Source organism: Aspergillus puulaauensis, chromosome 2 (genome assembly GCF_016861865.1).
Source record: "Aspergillus puulaauensis MK2 DNA, chromosome 2, nearly complete sequence".
In the NCBI taxonomy this organism is placed as follows: Eukaryota; Fungi; Ascomycota; class Eurotiomycetes; order Eurotiales; family Aspergillaceae; genus Aspergillus; species Aspergillus puulaauensis.
The window spans coordinates 1,941,395-1,957,576 of NC_054858.1; the positions used below are offsets into that span (position 1 = coordinate 1,941,395).

At 49.8% G+C, this 16,182-nt stretch overlaps 7 protein-coding genes across 7 annotated transcripts; 5 read left to right on the top strand and 2 right to left on the bottom strand.

Annotated features, from left to right (window-relative positions):
- Positions 1 to 188: 188 nt before the first annotated feature.
- APUU_20809S (Zn(II)2Cys6 transcription factor) lies at positions 189 to 2,566 on the top strand (the record flags this gene model as incomplete). Its single annotated transcript, XM_041699492.1, has 8 exons — positions 189 to 230; positions 282 to 305; positions 366 to 469; positions 525 to 898; positions 950 to 1,260; positions 1,316 to 1,735; positions 1,792 to 2,036; positions 2,098 to 2,566. The coding sequence occupies 8 exons, from the start codon at positions 189 to 191 to the stop codon at positions 2,564 to 2,566; spliced, it is 1,989 nt and encodes a 662-aa protein (XP_041552571.1).
- An 853-nt stretch (positions 2,567 to 3,419) lies between these two features.
- On the top strand, positions 3,420 to 5,177 carry APUU_20810S (serine/threonine-protein kinase; the record flags this gene model as incomplete). The annotated part of the gene is made up of 5 exons (XM_041699493.1): positions 3,420 to 3,426; positions 3,786 to 3,837; positions 3,895 to 4,102; positions 4,166 to 4,322; positions 4,381 to 5,177. The coding sequence occupies 5 exons, from the start codon at positions 3,420 to 3,422 to the stop codon at positions 5,175 to 5,177; spliced, it is 1,221 nt and encodes a 406-aa protein (XP_041552572.1).
- Positions 5,178 to 5,916: 739 nt separating this feature from the next.
- Positions 5,917 to 6,762, top strand: APUU_20811S (ubiquitin-conjugating enzyme E2; the record flags this gene model as incomplete). Its single annotated transcript, XM_041699494.1, has 4 exons — positions 5,917 to 5,943; positions 5,997 to 6,008; positions 6,165 to 6,315; positions 6,401 to 6,762. The coding sequence occupies 4 exons, from the start codon at positions 5,917 to 5,919 to the stop codon at positions 6,760 to 6,762; spliced, it is 552 nt and encodes a 183-aa protein (XP_041552573.1).
- A 579-nt stretch (positions 6,763 to 7,341) lies between these two features.
- Positions 7,342 to 9,281, bottom strand: NUO49 (NADH-quinone oxidoreductase subunit D; the record flags this gene model as incomplete). The annotated part of the gene is made up of 4 exons (XM_041699495.1): positions 7,342 to 7,379; positions 7,439 to 8,159; positions 8,227 to 9,087; positions 9,132 to 9,281. The coding sequence occupies 4 exons, from the start codon at positions 9,279 to 9,281 to the stop codon at positions 7,342 to 7,344; spliced, it is 1,770 nt and encodes a 589-aa protein (XP_041552574.1).
- A 20-nt stretch (positions 9,282 to 9,301) lies between these two features.
- On the top strand, positions 9,302 to 10,525 carry RPC40 (DNA-directed RNA polymerase core subunit RPC40; the record flags this gene model as incomplete). Its single annotated transcript, XM_041699496.1, has 3 exons — positions 9,302 to 9,346; positions 9,398 to 9,502; positions 9,554 to 10,525. The coding sequence occupies 3 exons, from the start codon at positions 9,302 to 9,304 to the stop codon at positions 10,523 to 10,525; spliced, it is 1,122 nt and encodes a 373-aa protein (XP_041552575.1).
- A 235-nt stretch (positions 10,526 to 10,760) lies between these two features.
- APUU_20814A (NEDD8-activating protein UBA3) lies at positions 10,761 to 12,275 on the bottom strand (the record flags this gene model as incomplete). The annotated part of the gene is made up of 6 exons (XM_041699498.1): positions 10,761 to 11,512; positions 11,562 to 11,858; positions 11,909 to 11,988; positions 12,048 to 12,053; positions 12,104 to 12,205; positions 12,256 to 12,275. 6 exons carry the CDS (start codon positions 12,273 to 12,275, stop codon positions 10,761 to 10,763), a joined length of 1,257 nt encoding a protein of 418 aa, XP_041552576.1.
- A 476-nt stretch (positions 12,276 to 12,751) lies between these two features.
- TEL2 (telomere length regulation TEL2 family protein) lies at positions 12,752 to 16,039 on the top strand (the record flags this gene model as incomplete). Its single annotated transcript, XM_041699499.1, has 6 exons — positions 12,752 to 13,616; positions 13,666 to 14,010; positions 14,070 to 14,156; positions 14,209 to 14,758; positions 14,804 to 15,517; positions 15,577 to 16,039. The coding sequence occupies 6 exons, from the start codon at positions 12,752 to 12,754 to the stop codon at positions 16,037 to 16,039; spliced, it is 3,024 nt and encodes a 1,007-aa protein (XP_041552577.1).
- Between the last annotated feature and the right edge of the window lie 143 nt (positions 16,040 to 16,182).

Consider the following 16,182-nt stretch of genomic DNA (forward strand, 5'->3'; position numbering starts at 1 on the left):
TGTGTATATCAATTGTTGTCACTTCTCGTTGTGATCAGTCAGCGGAACTGTGCAGACGGACGGATTCCGCTCGGCTGTATTTTCTCCCTCGTAGACACTCGCTGCATCCTACCTCATCCGCCACTACTGCCGAGTACGTAGTGGTCTGCATACCAAGGGGAAGCAATCGAAGAGTTGTTCGATTGATAATGTCTGGGAATGTTGCGCTCTCGGGGGAAATCCCCCCTGCCGTAGGTCTCCGAGGCGTCCCCTCTTGGCCGCAACGCGACTAACTGATGCAGTGTGATTTGTGCCATTCTAGAAAGGTTCAACGCCTACTAGCTCACCCTTGATTTTCCCGGCCTAATCTGATTCAATCATTTTAGATTAAGTGCGATAGGCGCTCGCCTTGCGCCAATTGCGCCGACGCCAGTGCCCAGTGCCAGCGGTTGCGCCCCGGGAGGTCATCGAAAAAGAGATCTCTACCAAGGTTAGCCGTATTGCCCCTGCAACCGCTCTTGTGCAGGCGCTGATAAATGATACAGTGACTCTGCTCCCGAATTTTCGGTGCTCGAGTTCAATCGATCGTCACGTCCAAGGCAGATGCGTCCCGGTGGAGTTGATCAAGTCCTGAGAGGCATCTCTCCAGCTACCACACCCAACTCGACAGCAGACCCCGACGACTCCAATTATCATGCAATCCAAGCAAAAGACATTATAGAGCTTGAACTCGACGATTCCAGGTTCATCAGCCATGAACGACAGGTTATTCTGAGGTCTGCCCTCCAGCTGGTGAATGAAATTTCTGAGAGGGAGCGCCGTCAGTCGGGGACATTCATGGAGGATGGGTCGCCGGAAGCCCCTACTATCTCTGTTCCCGAGGTGCCCCCTCGAGAGTTGCTATTTATGCTGCTTCCCGGTATTTGTTCCCTATGAGCTCCTGGTCCATGCCACTACTGATATAGACCAGGTCCATCAGACTCACTGCGCTCTCAGTGGCCACATCATATATCAGACACTGCATGTGAAAGAATGGCCACAGCTTTACTACAAGGAGATCTTGAACCTCATGAGCAGTTGTTTCATCAGTATTGTATTTGTATCTATGTCAAGGGAATCGTCCACTTGAACCATGTCTCCCGAGTCTCCGACAATGCGGCCATAAAGAATCAGATATCTCAGTCCACAGCTGCCTATACAGCTGCCGCCCTTAAAAATATCGAACATTTCAACATTCTCAGCCGACCAAATCTGACAACTATACAGTGTCTGATCTCAAGCGTGAGTTCCCGCGCGAGCAGTCGCCCATGGCTTATTTAACTTGTAATCCGTGCAGGCCCTACTCATGCAATTTGTTGGAAGACTCAACCAGTGCTGGGTTCTAATGTCATATGCAGCTCGGCAAATCACTTCTCTGAATTATCACAAAATCCGCAGGACACCAACATCAACGAGTGAAGAGCAAGATATTTGCATGGCGGTTTACTGGTGCTATTACCTCGATAGAACTTTGAGCGCCCTTTTCGGGCGACCTCCGTCGTTGCCTGGCCTCCAAATTTCACCCTCTGATCTGATTCCGCTAGACCCATCATCTTTATATGACACCATGCTCCGCGTCATACTTGATCTTGCTCAGATCCAGGGAGAACTCCACGAGATATCCAACTGTGGCAACCGTGAATCGAAAAGCGCGATATTGGAAACATGTCGAGATCTCGAAGCGAGGATGTCCAACATACTTCCAATACTACAAACAGTTAGTGATGTAACCTGTTGGTGCTTGTTCTACATGGCAAATATTAATATCAGCAGAATCTACATCGTCATCGCCCTCCCACAAAGGTCTGGTGCGATTGGCATGCTACCGACTTCTGCTTCAACGCGATATTCGTCGAAATCCTACGAACGCGTCTGAAGAGTTCATTCAGCCCACTGGTGCACAAAATAACACTCTTGTACGCTGAGAACTCGCTCAAGGCGTTTCTTCTTCTCCTCGAACGGCCAGAAGAGGTGCCCGGGTCAGGGTTCGACGATCCATATCCGTCCTTCCTAACATGGTTCGCTGGCAATCGTTTCCGCTTCCTTACAGTACGCACCGCTAACGAAGGCTTGTCGCAGGACTTTGTTCATCTATCCCCTGAGTCCCTTCTTCGTGGTCTTTTGCAACATCATCGGGACATTGAACCATGACGGCTATGTATGCATGCAACGCATCATCGACAAACTCTCCGGGTTCAAGCAATACCCACACCTGGAGAGGCTCTTGAATCTTCTCCGGTCCCTACAACGACTATGCGATCCATTATTTCAGGAGCAAGCCGAAAACCATCTAGTCTCAGAAGACGATTTCAACATCGAGGGTCCGTCCGGCTTTGCTGCAACAAATGGCCTCGCAAAGGTGCCAGACACCTCCGCGAACAGGTCTGTCACTGATCCACTAGGGGGTGATACAGTGCTGCAGAATGAACCCACGGGTTCGAATATTGAAAACGGCCCGTCGGCTGACTGGCTTATGTGGGAACTATTCAACAGCCAAGTCCCTGCGGGCTGGATCAACTCAGACTTTGATCCTTTTATTGCTGAATGAGAACAAAGCTCCGTCAGTGGCTTCCAGCGGATATTAAGTCTGTTTATGTGCGACGGATGTGGATCTACTCACTCAACTGCTTGAGATGTGCGATCAGGCCAAGTTGCCCTCTAGAGGGCTATTTCAGTATCATGGTGAATGTGGATAGAGTAACACACTGCACAGTGACGACAGGGCTGAATATAGCGGAGATTGCGCCCGCCCGCGTCTGCCTCACTAGCGACTCATCACGCTCTCGATAGTCGATACCCAAAAAAGGCCTTCGCAGCGCCCAGGGCTGAAATGAAAAGCTTCTGGGCCAGGCTAAAATTGGGTGTGAAACGCGCGCCGCTCCACTAGAAACGCTCTCATCGGTGGCTGTGCTGGGGCTAGTTCCGCTAATTCTGGACTGCGGGCCAGACCTACTCTCGGCTCTACTTCAGCTCCCAGGCACCAACTTCAGTGCCGGGTCCATTAATTCTCTTCTGCCGCCTGCCTTGCGATCTGCTTCTGGCAAGAATTCAGCTGTGCGCCGCTGGAAGGCAGAATCGGTGAGTGCCCGTCCGCTGTCGTTGAGGGAGAGCTGTGGTGGATGCGAGGCCTTCTTTATCCGCTGCGATTCCCTTGCGATCACGAGAAATTCCCCCGCTTCCCCTGATCCTCACTTCAGCTTGGAGTCCCGTCCCTCGCAGTCGATCGAACACCTTTGCTGACTCGATATTTTATCGCTCTCAGTCAATTATACAATCCACGTCGTCCTTATAACCCCTTTCTCTACCTTTTGTCTTCTTCCCTACGTGCGGGGTTGTTTTCGCGTCCCGCTGGCTGAACCCCGCTATCACCACTATCGCCCACAGACGCCAACGCCGTCACAATGAGTTGTAAGTCCGGCTTTCGTCTGTTATTCCATGGGCTTTTGTATCTGTCGGCTTTCAATTCTTTTGCAATGCAGTCGAATTCTCTAAGAAACCTTGTTCTGCCCGTCCCCTGCACATCCCAATCCCCCGCTCTTGCAGACAGTCAGCCGCAGTCAGCCTTGTCGAGTTACAACCCAACATGCTTAAGACAGCACCGCCAGCCGCCCAAGTGGTTTGGTCTGACTTTTCTCTTCCATCCCACGACACTGTCGCAAGGTCTCGCCTTCTGACTGGCTTGCTGTCGCTCGTCGAGTTTCTGTTCACCTCTATTCAGTGGTTTCTATTTGCAGCGGGGTCACTAACCGACGGTCTTCGTATAATAGTCGCAAACATGTTCAATAAGCTCTCGGGGCAGCCCGAGAGTTACGAGAAGAAGTACGCTCCTCCCAATCCTAATCCGTCTCCTAAATAATAACCGTTTTGTTACTGCAGATCCTTGTATCGATTCGGGAGGACTCTGGGTGCTGGAACATATGGTATTGTCCGCGAGGCAGACTGCTCGTCGGGCAAAGTTGCAGTCAAGATTATCCTGAAGCGCAATGTTCGGGGCAACGAGCGCATGGTCTATGATGAACTGGACCTGCTGCAAAAGCTGAACCACCCTCACATTGTTCATTTCGTTGATTGGTTCGAGTCCAAGGTGAGCAGTCCCGGCTATCAGCAACCTACTATTTTGAGAGCATCCACATTAACAAATGTCTAGGACAAATTCTACATTGTCACTCAATTAGCTACTGGCGGCGAATTGTTCGATAGGATCTGCGAGTACGGCAAGTTCACAGAAAAGGATGCGTCGCAAACCATCCGCCAAGTTCTCGAGGCTGTCAACTACCTGCATCAACGGAACATCGTCCACCGAGGTTTGTTTAAGCCAATCTAGTTGCCCATGGCGGTTCGACTAACGCTTGCCATTCTCAGACCTGAAACCAGAGAACCTCCTCTATCTTACCCCCGACCTAAACTCACAACTAGTACTTGCGGATTTTGGAATTGCAAAGATGCTGGATAACCCTGCTGAAGTGCTGACTAGCATGGCTGGGTCCTTCGGTTATGCCGCGCCCGAAGTTATGCTCAAGCAAGGCCACGGCAAGGCCGTCGACGTCTGGTCTCTCGGTGTCATCACGTACACCCTCCTTTGTGGTTACTCTCCCTTCCGGTCCGAGAACATGACCGATCTTATTGAAGAGTGCCGCTCTGGCCGAGTAATCTTCCACGAGCGCTACTGGAAGGATGTCTCGGATGATGCCAAGGACTTTATCGTCAGCCTGCTCCAGGTGAACCCATCGCAACGACCCTCGTCCGAGGAAGCCCTGAAGCACTCATGGTTGAAGGGAGAATCTGCCAGCGACCGCGACTTGCTTCCCGAAATCCGTGCTTACATTGCCCGTTCTCGCCTGAAGAGGGGTATCGAGATCATCAAACTCGCAAACCGCATCGAAGCGCTCAAGGTGCAAGAGGAAGACGAAGATATCCCCAGCCCCGTCGACGTACAATCTTCTTCAGGTGGATCACCTTTCCCAGGTATCCCAGCAGAAAACAAAAGCGAACCTTCAGGCGGCGACGACGAATCAGGTGGCACTAAGAAGCGCAGCCTAGGCAATATTGCACGTGGTGCTATTTTCCGCGAAGTCGTTCTCGCCAAAGTCCGGGAGATGAAGGAGAACGAAGAGCGAGAGAAGGTCGAGCGCGAGGCTCGTGAGCGGGCTCATTCATAATGGAACTGGAGCATACGTACTTTGGGTGGCATTGATTGGGTATCATTTCTTTTTTCTTTTTCAATTTGTTTCATTTCATCTGGAGACCTAAATCATCAGATACATATTCTGTGACTTCTGTTCAAGTGATTCCCCTTTACTTATTGAATGACGACGGATTCTTACATGATTTGATTTTCGAGATCTGAGTACGATCTGTGAGCTTCTTTAAGTTCTTTTTAAGCTGCAGTCATCATGATTGTATCAACGCCTCGTTTTCTAATCCCACTGCCAGTTCCAAACAACAAAAAAGAACAAAAAAAGCCTAGCCATCAACGTACATATTGTAATAACATTGTCCTCACAAGTAGTCTTCACGTGTCAAGCTGCCTGACCGTAAGCCAATCAGGCGGGGTCTCCAGGTGACCTGATCAAACAGCCAAGACCAGCGTAGTAAGGTACAAGCACAACCTCCTCACAGCCTCATCTCCCGTTCTTCCTTCTCTTTTCTTTTAATACCCTTCTCCCGCTCTTGTTCATACTTCTTTGGCATTTATCCCTCATCTTAAAGGCGTGCCCATCTCCCATCGCTGCAGTATCCCTTGCGTTCTTGCTGCCGATCGCCCCACACTAGTTCTAAACGTCATACATTTTGCGCAACCTCAACTGCTTTGCGCCAGCGACCTCAGCACCTCTCTCCCAAACCCCCAGAATACGAAGCTCAACAGCTTGAACGCCTCTTACAAGGCGCGCCGCCAACATGTTCGCTAGCAAGCGACTGAGCAAGGTACCTACACCCCTCCCCGCAGCTGTTCCGGCTCTATTGCTAATGTCTTCAAGGAGCTCATAAAGGTACCTTCCATGCAGCCCACCCCTCATCATACCCTAGATTTTCCTTACAACCGTTCGCTATCCACCCTCTACAACAGCTCAACTCAACTCTCTGTCTTTGTTTTGCAACTTTCCCACAAATCACCATCAATAGCAAGCCTAACCTGACCGCTCCAGATGCAAGAACACCTTCCCCCGGGAATCTCAATCTTCAAAGCCGAAAACCTAGAAGACTGGCAAATGGACATCAAAGTCCTCGACGACAACCCACTCTACCGCAATGAAACATACAGATTAAAATTCACATTCGGATCCAAATACCCAATCGGTACCTACCCATACCCTCCCCGCCGCCCTTCATTGCCTCTGGAATTCGGCGCATCATACTAATTCGCTGCTTTCTTCCCTACCAGAACCCCCAGAAGTCCAATTCATAACTGAAGCCCAATCGCAAGCTCAACAGCAGTCCCAATCGCAGCCACAGACACAGACAAATACATCGCCACCCGCCGACCAACAGACGCAACAGCCAGACACAAAGCGCCCAATCCCCATCCACCCGCACATCTACAGTAATGGCATCATATGTCTCGACCTCCTCAGTTCAGCCGGCTGGTCTCCCGTGCAAACGGTCGAAAGCGTTTGCATGAGTATTCAGAGCATGTTAACCGCGAATTCGCGCAACGAGAGACCGCCTGGCGATAATGAGTTCGTTTCATACAACCGGCGACGGCCGCGGGATATCAATTTTCTATATGATGATGATAATGTGTAAAGGGCTTGAGGTGGGAAGGTGGAGGAGACCCTTCTCATTTTGTGGTGGGATGGGACCACCGTGCTTGCATGGATTCCGGCGCTTGTTTTATGGGTTTACCGTTTTCTTTCATTTCTCTATGAACTTTGCGTAGATGGGTTGTGATGAAGCGGTTAAATTGGCCCGGCTATATATACTTTCCCGCTTTCCTTTCGGTGTAGATAAGGTGGATATTTCCAACCCAGCATGCAGTTAGCATTTACGACTACTAGAGGACAATTGAATCCGAAATTCAGTGTTCACTATACACAGGTTAAGAAAAATAAAAGTAGAGGTAGAGGTGTAGATCGCGATAGGAACAAAGGAAAGAAAAAACGCCATATAAAATGAACAGGTACATCCGGTACTTGGATCTCTCCCACACCTTCTATCATATTTCCAGCTCCTCGCCAAGACAGCGGGAACTGAAACATCGATCAACATCCATCGGTCTGCGGCGGAGTGACCTCTTTGAATTCTAGACCTTTTGTTTCATTGTTTATCGGGATTTGCGTTTTGTACAGAAGATTGGAAAGTAGAATTCCCCATCCATGTATGATTTTACCGGTCAACTTCACCAAACACGAGATCCATGGTACCTAAAAGATTATTAGTATAAGTACTTCCAGGTATAGAGTTACTTAGTAGGTGGGCTTACCAATAATAGCGACAGCATCGGCAAGAAGATGGCCGCGAGAGACCTGGTCGAAGCCACCCAAGTGGGCGAAACCGGGAGCGCGGATCTTGCAACGGTAGGGTCGTTCGCTACCATCACTGACCAAGAACACAGCCATCTCACCCTTAGGCGCCTCGATGGCAGAGTAGGTCTCACCAGGGGGCACGGCGTAACCCTTAGTGAAGAGGAGGAAGTGGTGGATGAGAGCCTCCATGTTCTCCTTCATAGCAGCACGGGGAGGGGGGCTGATCTTGTAATCCTCAACACGAACGGGGCCGGCGGGTATCTGGTTCAAGCACTGGTGAATGATGCGGAGAGACTGGCGGAACTCCTCCATACGGCAGAGGTAACGATCGTAGCAGTCGCCGTTCACACCAACGGGTACATCAAATTCGACCTGGTCGTAAGCATCGTAAGGTTGGGACTTGCGAATATCCCATGGGACACCAGATCCACGGAGCATGACACCAGTGAAGCTCATGTTCAGGGCGTCCGCAGCGCTCACAACACCAACTCCCTGAGTTCTGGCCTTCCAGATACGGTTGTCGGTAAGCAGCTCCTCAGTTTCGTCGATGCGGTCACCAAACTGTGTGGCCCACTGGTAGATATCATCGAGGAGACCAAGGGGAAGGTCCTGAGAGACACCGCCGGGGCGGACATAGGCGGCGTGAAGACGGGCACCAGATACTCGCTCGTAAAATTCCTGTTTAAACAAACCATGTGTTAGCAAGCAGTGGGCACATAGCGCGTCTATTGTTGGATAAGCATACCATAAGCTTCTCACGCTCTTCGAACCCCCACAAGAATGGCGTCAAAGCACCAACATCCATGGCGTGTGAAAGGACAGACATGAGGTGGTTCAGAACTCGCGTGATCTCTCCGAACAATGTTCGGATGTACTTGGCACGGTCTGGGATCTCGATGTTCAGCAATTTCTCGACAGCTAGAGAGAAACATTGCTCATTTGTCATCATGGAAACATAATCGAGACGGTCGAAGTAAGGCAATGCCTGCATATATGACTTGTATTCAATCAACTTCTCAGTACCACGGTGGAGCAATCCAACGTGCGGGTCGGCGCGGACAATTTCCTCGCCATTGATTTCCAAGATCAATCGAAGCACACCGTGAGCAGCAGGGTGCTGAGGTCCAAAGTTGACAGTGTAATGGCGAATTTTGCGGCCGACCCCTTCAGCCTCGGACTCCAGACCAGAGGGGATCTCGGGGACTTCAGAGTCCTTGTTAGCGAAGTGTGCAAAGCTCGGGTCGGTAGGGATCAATCGCGTGGCCTGGTAGCTGGTGGGCTCTGCTGCCCGGCGAGGCACTGACGTCGCTATCGACCGTGATCTGGGAGCAAGGGTGCTTCGAGCAATGCCGGAGGGCTGTAGGCAAAGCTTTTTGGGGGCATTGCCCGCCAGGCGAGCGAACGGAGCAGCCATTCGTAAATCGTAAAGGAATCGCTGAGAGGAGAGGCTGACTGTCCTCAGTCCGGACGCAATTGGTGGGGTAGCTTCGTCGGAAAGGTTCGCTGTCGGGGTGATGCTCGGGAAGTTGCGCTGAGATGCAATTTGGCCCGTCACGTGGCGGAGGAGCTGGTCATCAGGCCGCCTCTGGTTGGCCTTTGGCGTCTGCTATTCTGCACTCAGACTAAGGCCACCGCCCACAGAAATCGTACATGTTCATCTGCTTTTTTTGCAACAGAAAATAAGTAGTGCCGCACAGTATAGTGGTCTCTCCTCTCCGCCTCAAGCCCGCGAAAATATTGCCGGTCGCTCTCAAAGAACTTTTTGATTTCTTCGTCCCGACTATAGAACAGGGCAGCCATTCTTCTATACAAGCCCCATCATGGCCCCCCTTGTGCCATCGCACGAGGAACTTGAACGCCGACGGGTAAGTCTTGATACCCTCAATGTCTGACATCAATTCTAACAATCTTTCCAGATCGTCGACATCAACGCCGAGACCGTCACCAACATCCCCTCCACAGACTTCCCAGGGCATTGGCCAGGCGAGTCCCACGAATGGAACGTTGATAGATTTAGAGATGTATGCTCTCATTTTCTTTTTACCTGAATTGCCCACTAATCCAGTCTGCAGGGCTTCCGGGTCGAGTTCCACCAAAACAAGCAGCTCGAGTCATCTTTTTCCTTGATCGGTCTCGATGCCGCTATCGCAAACGCATTCCGTCGCATTGTCGTGGCCGAAGTCCCTACGCTCGCGATTGAATATGTATTTGTTCGCAACAACACTTCCGTCATCCAAGATGAGGTGCTTGCTCAACGCTTAGGTCTTATACCGCTCAAAGGCGACGTCGAGGGCCTCAACTGGATGCACTGGTTCATCAAGCCCAGCGAGGACGACTCGGTAACCGCTAGCGAACCCGCAGACTTCAACACAATTGTACTACAACTTAAGGTAGAATGTACCAAGAACCCAAATGCGTCGCGTGAAGAGCAAGACCCTCGCAAGCTGTACAAGAACGCACATGTCTACGCCAAGGATATATTCTACAACCCGGTCGGTCGCCAACTTGAAATTTTTGTCGGCGATGGTGCTATCCAACCTGTCAACCCCGACATTCTCATTGCTAAGCTTCGTCCGGGCCAGAAAATAGATTTGGAAATGCACTGCATCAAGGGAATCGGGGCAGACCACGCCAAGTTCTCGCCGGTAGCAACGGCAACCTACCGTCTAATGCCGGATATCAAGATTCTCCGTCCGATCATCGGAGAGGATGCGAAGAAATTCGCAAAATGTTTCCCCAAGGGAGTTATCGGCCTCGAGCCTATCACATCCGAGGATGAGCGGCAGAATACCGAATACACTGGTCACAGCGGCGAGCTGAAGGCAGTTGTCCGTGACGCCTTCAATGACACGGTTAGCAGGGAATGTTTGAGGCACGAGGAGTTCCAAGGGAAAGTCAAGTTGGGCCGGGTCCGGGACCATTTTATCTTCAACATTGAAAGCACGGGACAGTTTGACAGTGACGTCCTTTTCCTAGAGAGCGTCAAGGTACTGAAACTCAAATGCGCAAGGTGGAAGAGGGGCCTGACGGACCTCATGCGGTAATCCTGAGGTTCTGGCTTCTTTTCCGCCCTGTTTCAAAGTTTTTTAAGCATTACCCGGCGTTGGATTCTTGTTTCTTGTGCCATGTTTATTTGCGACAAAAGTGGGCCAATACCTTCTTTACATGAGTGGGAGTCTGGATCAGGATTTAAAATATAGAAAAGCTTGGTTTAGAATTCTGTCAAATCTAGTCATAATCATCATTCTTTCGTCGTAACGCCATCTACCCTGCGATGTTCTAACCGAAAATCAATTGGAATCTGAAATCGATGGTATATGCTGGGTCGCTGACAGCAACTTCCTGACCATCCGCAACAAGATCACGGAGCTTCAACTTGAGGTGTGGTCGAGTTTGCTCTTCCAGCTGGGGCGGGAAACGTTGGTAAAGTGTCTTCTCTCCCGTCCTCAAGCTTGGCTTCTTGAGCTGCGCTTCCGGCCTTTCTCCAAGCGTTTCGATAAATTCTTCCAATGTTGCATTTCCGTTCACGGTTATCTTACGCGCAAGAGATCCACATACAGGGCAATCCGGCTTCTTTTCGGCTTCGAAGGTGTAGGTGTAAACACCCTCCTCTCCAGCATACATCATGTAGTTCTCTAAGAACGGGTTGCAGGATGTCGCAATCTTCAACACCTCAGATGTTGTGGCAGCTGCGATAACTGCATTCGTAGACGCAATAGCCGGGATGATGTTTTTCACCACACCCTGTGTCATCTGAAATGTGACTCCAGGTATGTTAAATTCTTTGGCACGTCCAAGTGCAGAATTATATACCCAGCCGATATGTTCCATGTCGTCACTATCAAACGTATCATCCTTACGCTTGTCTTGCCAAGCTATCTGGTGCGCCCATTCAATACAGTGCTGAGGCTGGCGGGGAATAGTAGCAATGGTGCAAAGCGGCACAGCTGGGCGGGGGGCATGCATATCAAGTTGACACTCGATACATGACGTAAGACTAGGTAAAATAACACGCGCCTGGCCCTTGAATCCTGCGAATATATTAGGTCGTTGAGTTGGGGCTTCGTTGAGGTTACTTACCTTCGGTACCACCATCAATGAGAGGCTTCAGGCTCTCTGGGTTGTCCATGTCGACCATCCCCACTAGCGTCGAATTAATCCATCGCCTTGCTTCGATGCTATCGAGTCCACAGATAATAATCTTGAACTGCATGTAGTAGTCTTCATCCTTGTCCTGGATCTTGCCCACAAAAGGCGTGATCTTAACTCCGTTGACTCGTTTCTCAACAAATGAAGCGGCAACCTCTGCCTTTGGTTTGCCGATATCAGACTGGCGGAATAGAAACTGCCGGTTTAGGTTAGAAATATCAATGGTATCTGCCACTGTTAGCCGAAATTCCCTAACAACCGATCAGAAGTGAGCTTGCCCATGTCAATGACGTGGATATCCTTGAAGCCCGACAGGGCAAGATTCTTTAAGATCTCGCATCCCAGACCACCAGCTCCGCTGTAAGAGTTAGGGATTAATCATCACATATAAAATTCAAAAAAGCAGCAATCGCTCACATCACCCTGAAAACATGTTAGTATCAGTTCAAAGTAAACTCAGCACAGATACGTACAAGATTTTTGATTCTTCTAAAGATTTTATAGTCTCATCTCCAGGAACCCAGTCGGGGTCAGAAAATGGGCCAGGCTTCGATAGCGCCTTGTAGAGATATTTCCTAAAGAAGCGTGAGTATTACTGGGAAGGATGCCCAAGTGGGAGCCTCACCATTGATCACCCCCACTCATGGTCAAAAGAGAGCCAGTTACAGAGATGTCAAAAGGGTATCGGTACTATTTTCCCCCCTTATAGCCTAAAGAAAACGGCTGCAGTCACTGTATTCAAATAGGAGCAGAAGTATGTACGCGACGGCGAGAATGTTGAGCTCCGTTGATGTTGACTGATGGGCCACTTACAAAGCCACACTCCACGTGACCTCTACTCCGATCTTAGTGAACAGCAATAAATATGCACAGGACCAGTGAAGCTCTCAAAAAATGTCGGGCTTATCACCCCTTGGATGTTATGGACTTTGAGTAAAAGCAACTTAGCCAGACATTTGTCGTTTGAGGCTAACTTTGTAGAATAGTCTATGCCATGTGGAATAGTTAATGCCGACACTGCTGACTAATTATGCGTTACCGGTATTGCATACAGGCTCTTCAACCGCACCATTTACAACGGCTTTCCCTTTGCTAAATACCAATGATGATCGCCTCGAAAAATGGACAAGCTGATTACAGAGATAAAAACAATACGGCGTGATCAAGATCCCGTTCTGACGGCTCGAGAGCAGAAATTTAACGATGCCGGCTCAGAAACCAAAGAGCCTACGCCAATCGCGGAGTCGAGTCCAGACATCTCGTCACCAACACATATTTTGTCAACATTGAAGTCGAATCCCAGCCAAAATGAGCTCTCCCAAGTCATATTTGCTCTAGACCCATTTAGAAAGGGTGTTTCCGCAACTACTTTCGACATCAGAGTGCCAAGTCCAGTATCAGCCCAGCTCATCAATGCTCTCGTCGGCACCACAATTCCGGACCATTGGCAATCTATCGGTGCAAGATCAAAAGGTTCTTTTACCAATAATAACAAGCTCCAGGCTGCGCTTCTGAGGTGTCTCAGCAGTGTCCCAGGCATCAGTTGCTTGGTGACGCAGCTCCGTTCGCTCATTTCCCAGTCGCGGGCATCATCCCAACAAGCAGACGCATCAGGAAGCGGAATCCGGATTAGGAACATTCTAGAGGTTATTTCTGCCTTGCTGGAACCGACCGACTTGCTCTGGCGTCTCTACACCGACATCGGTGCGGCCTACAGCAATGGTACTCAAAGGCAAGTCTCTTGGAAAGAACTTACCTCCCAGATTGCGGGTGGTAGAGTTCTTTCGGTGGCAGCAGAAGCTATTCCACTTGCTGGAGGATCTGATGTTCCCGCGAAAACTTCTTGGATTGGGACCGGATCACAATATGCTTCGTGGTTGGGAACCAACATCTACCACATGGCCTCCAAGCTTAACATCGGCGATGAGGAACAGTGGAAAGCTCTCGCTTCTCTCACAGGAAGAGCATTGAGTCTCGGGTATCCTGGTACTTACATTTCACCTCTTTCAAGTTAACATGCTAAACAATCTACCAGATCATCTAGTGCGGGAAATTTACTTTAATCTCCTCATTAATCAACAGCTCGCAAAACAGTATTCTGCACTTTTTGATCATCTACGATGGACAGAACAGCTCAGTATGCTTGAAGCTATTTTTCGTGACATTGAAAAAAAGTACTTCCCAACTGAAAACTTCAGCGGAGACAAGATGGACCTAGACCAACCTATCGACGGCATCGCAGCTCTGTGTTCAGATCTGATATCAAAGCGGACTAATTTGGAAAGTCAATTGGTAGAATGGCTTTCCAAAGGCCATGGTGGTTCTATACAGACGGTCGCTCTGAAAAGGGCAGTAATTGTGAATTTAGCACACGATAAGGGTAGCGTATAACGAATCGAGGCGGGTGCTAAGTAGTATCACTAATTCTCGCGGTAACAGGTACTATTGCAACGTTGCTCAACAAAAGTCTCGAGCAGTCCGCAGACAAGATATACATACAATATGCCCCAATGAGGAGTCAAGAAGGTATGTGTTTTCGGTTCTCATCAAGCCTTATCTGGCCGCTAACATCGCAAAGCGAACACTCAGGCCATTCTTCTTGCTGCCGGCTATCTCCAGCGCCTTGATTCAGCTGAAATGAAGAGCATTGGGCGTACCAGCGTCTTTCTAAACGCTGTTTCGAATCGTCTAGCAGCCGCTTCCACGCGAGCCCGTTTCCTAGGAATGATTGTCGGCACCGCCGTCTCACAGCTCATTGAGCAGCCTGGGAAAGCAATGAAATTCGATCTCGACGAGATGGAAAGCAGCGAAGCTACATGGTATTTGAGTCTTATACAAACAGAAGATAATGTAGGGTCCATACATTCCATTAAAGCACGGAAGGATACCGCGAATGAGTCCCGACAAGGGCCACCTAAGGGCTCTGCTTCGGCCATCTCCTCTCATCCTCGAGTCAAACCTAATAAGGGTGCAACGAGAATTATGGCGATTGAGGAGATAGATGATTCAAATGAAGAAGATGAAGACGAGGAGGAGGATTTGATCCCTTATGAAAAACCCGATGAAGATCCCATTGACGAGGACGAAGATCCGACACTGGTACAACGGAACAAACCATCTGCCCCAGTGTAAGTGAAACCCCACTCATTCAATACAGCACTAATGATGAGCAGGTACATCCTGGATCTGATAAACTATCTCAGAGACACAGAAAACCTAGAACGCCATGAGCTAGCAATCACAACAGCTCCGGCGTTAATCAGGCGCAAGACTGGTTTTGGCACAGAGCTTGCTGAGCATATCGAGGAGCTCGCACTCGTCCTTGTTGGACTTCAAGAGCAAAGCAAGTTTCCGAAATTCCATGAGCTCCGTCTACAAAGCATTATCGCACTGATAGTATCCCAACCCATGAAGATGGGCCGGTGGTTTGCCGCTGTATTCTTTGACGGTGACCTTTCTCAGACCCAGCGATCCACCGTTCTCACTGCCTTAGGCCTCAGTGCTCGAGAGGTAGCTGGTCTTGGGGCGGATGACGCAAAAAATATGGGTCTCCCAGAAATACCGGACTCCTCGTTTCCTTCCAAAAGGCTTCCTGCTAGCCTTGAAGCCGTCTATCGTGGCGATGAGTCCCCCATTGCTAGCATTACAAAGGGGATCGCCCAGGCCTCACTTCAACCACTCGCGGCAGATGCTGCAGATTCAATATCTGGCCCAAATGCGCTCAAGGTGCGCACTTTCTCTTCCCGCATGGAAGTCGAGAAAAGACGTCAGCAACGCGAGGCGCACCGACAAAAGTCCACCGTGAAAGACCTATACAAAGTACTCTCAGAAGGCTTCTTCTATCCATTGTCCGGCCGTTTCGAAATCATGATAATGCAATTAACATCGTGAGCTTTACCTCGACGCAAAATAATTCAGACAGAATCACAACTAACCAACCAACCAGCTCTACCGCCCCCTCCCACAACCCATTCTTCGTCCCCCACCTCCTCTGCCTCTTCATCCAAACACTCACACTCGTCCTCTCAACGATGGGGCCGCACACCCCCTTCCTCCCGGCTCTAACCCAGCAAACGCTAACATTCCTGCTTTCGCTTCACGCCCGCCCCGCCTCCGAGGAGCCGACCATTCTATCTTCACTCCTCTCGCTTTTCCTTGCGGCGATTGACCTAAACGTTGAATCTGGTACGTCTGGAGAAGAGCGGCTCGTCACCGAATTTGCGCCGCAAGTTATGGAGTTTAGGGAATGGGTTGGGGAAATATTTGACCGTACGCCTGCAATTCAGGACTCCAGTGATCCTCGCGAGCAGGTAAGGACGCTATCGGCGGGGGTTATGGTGAAGTTGGGTGAGGTGATTGAACGGTATCAGGGGAGGCTTATGGGTGTTAATTCGGGGTTTAAATATTAATGTTATTATCTAGGGTATGACCGGCACTTCATTATTCATATAATTCAACGTCCGGTCCGATATAGACTTTAGTTACTATTGTACGAAATATCATTGTGCCATTATGATATGCTTATAACAAGTCCGGGGTGTGTTCGTTATGA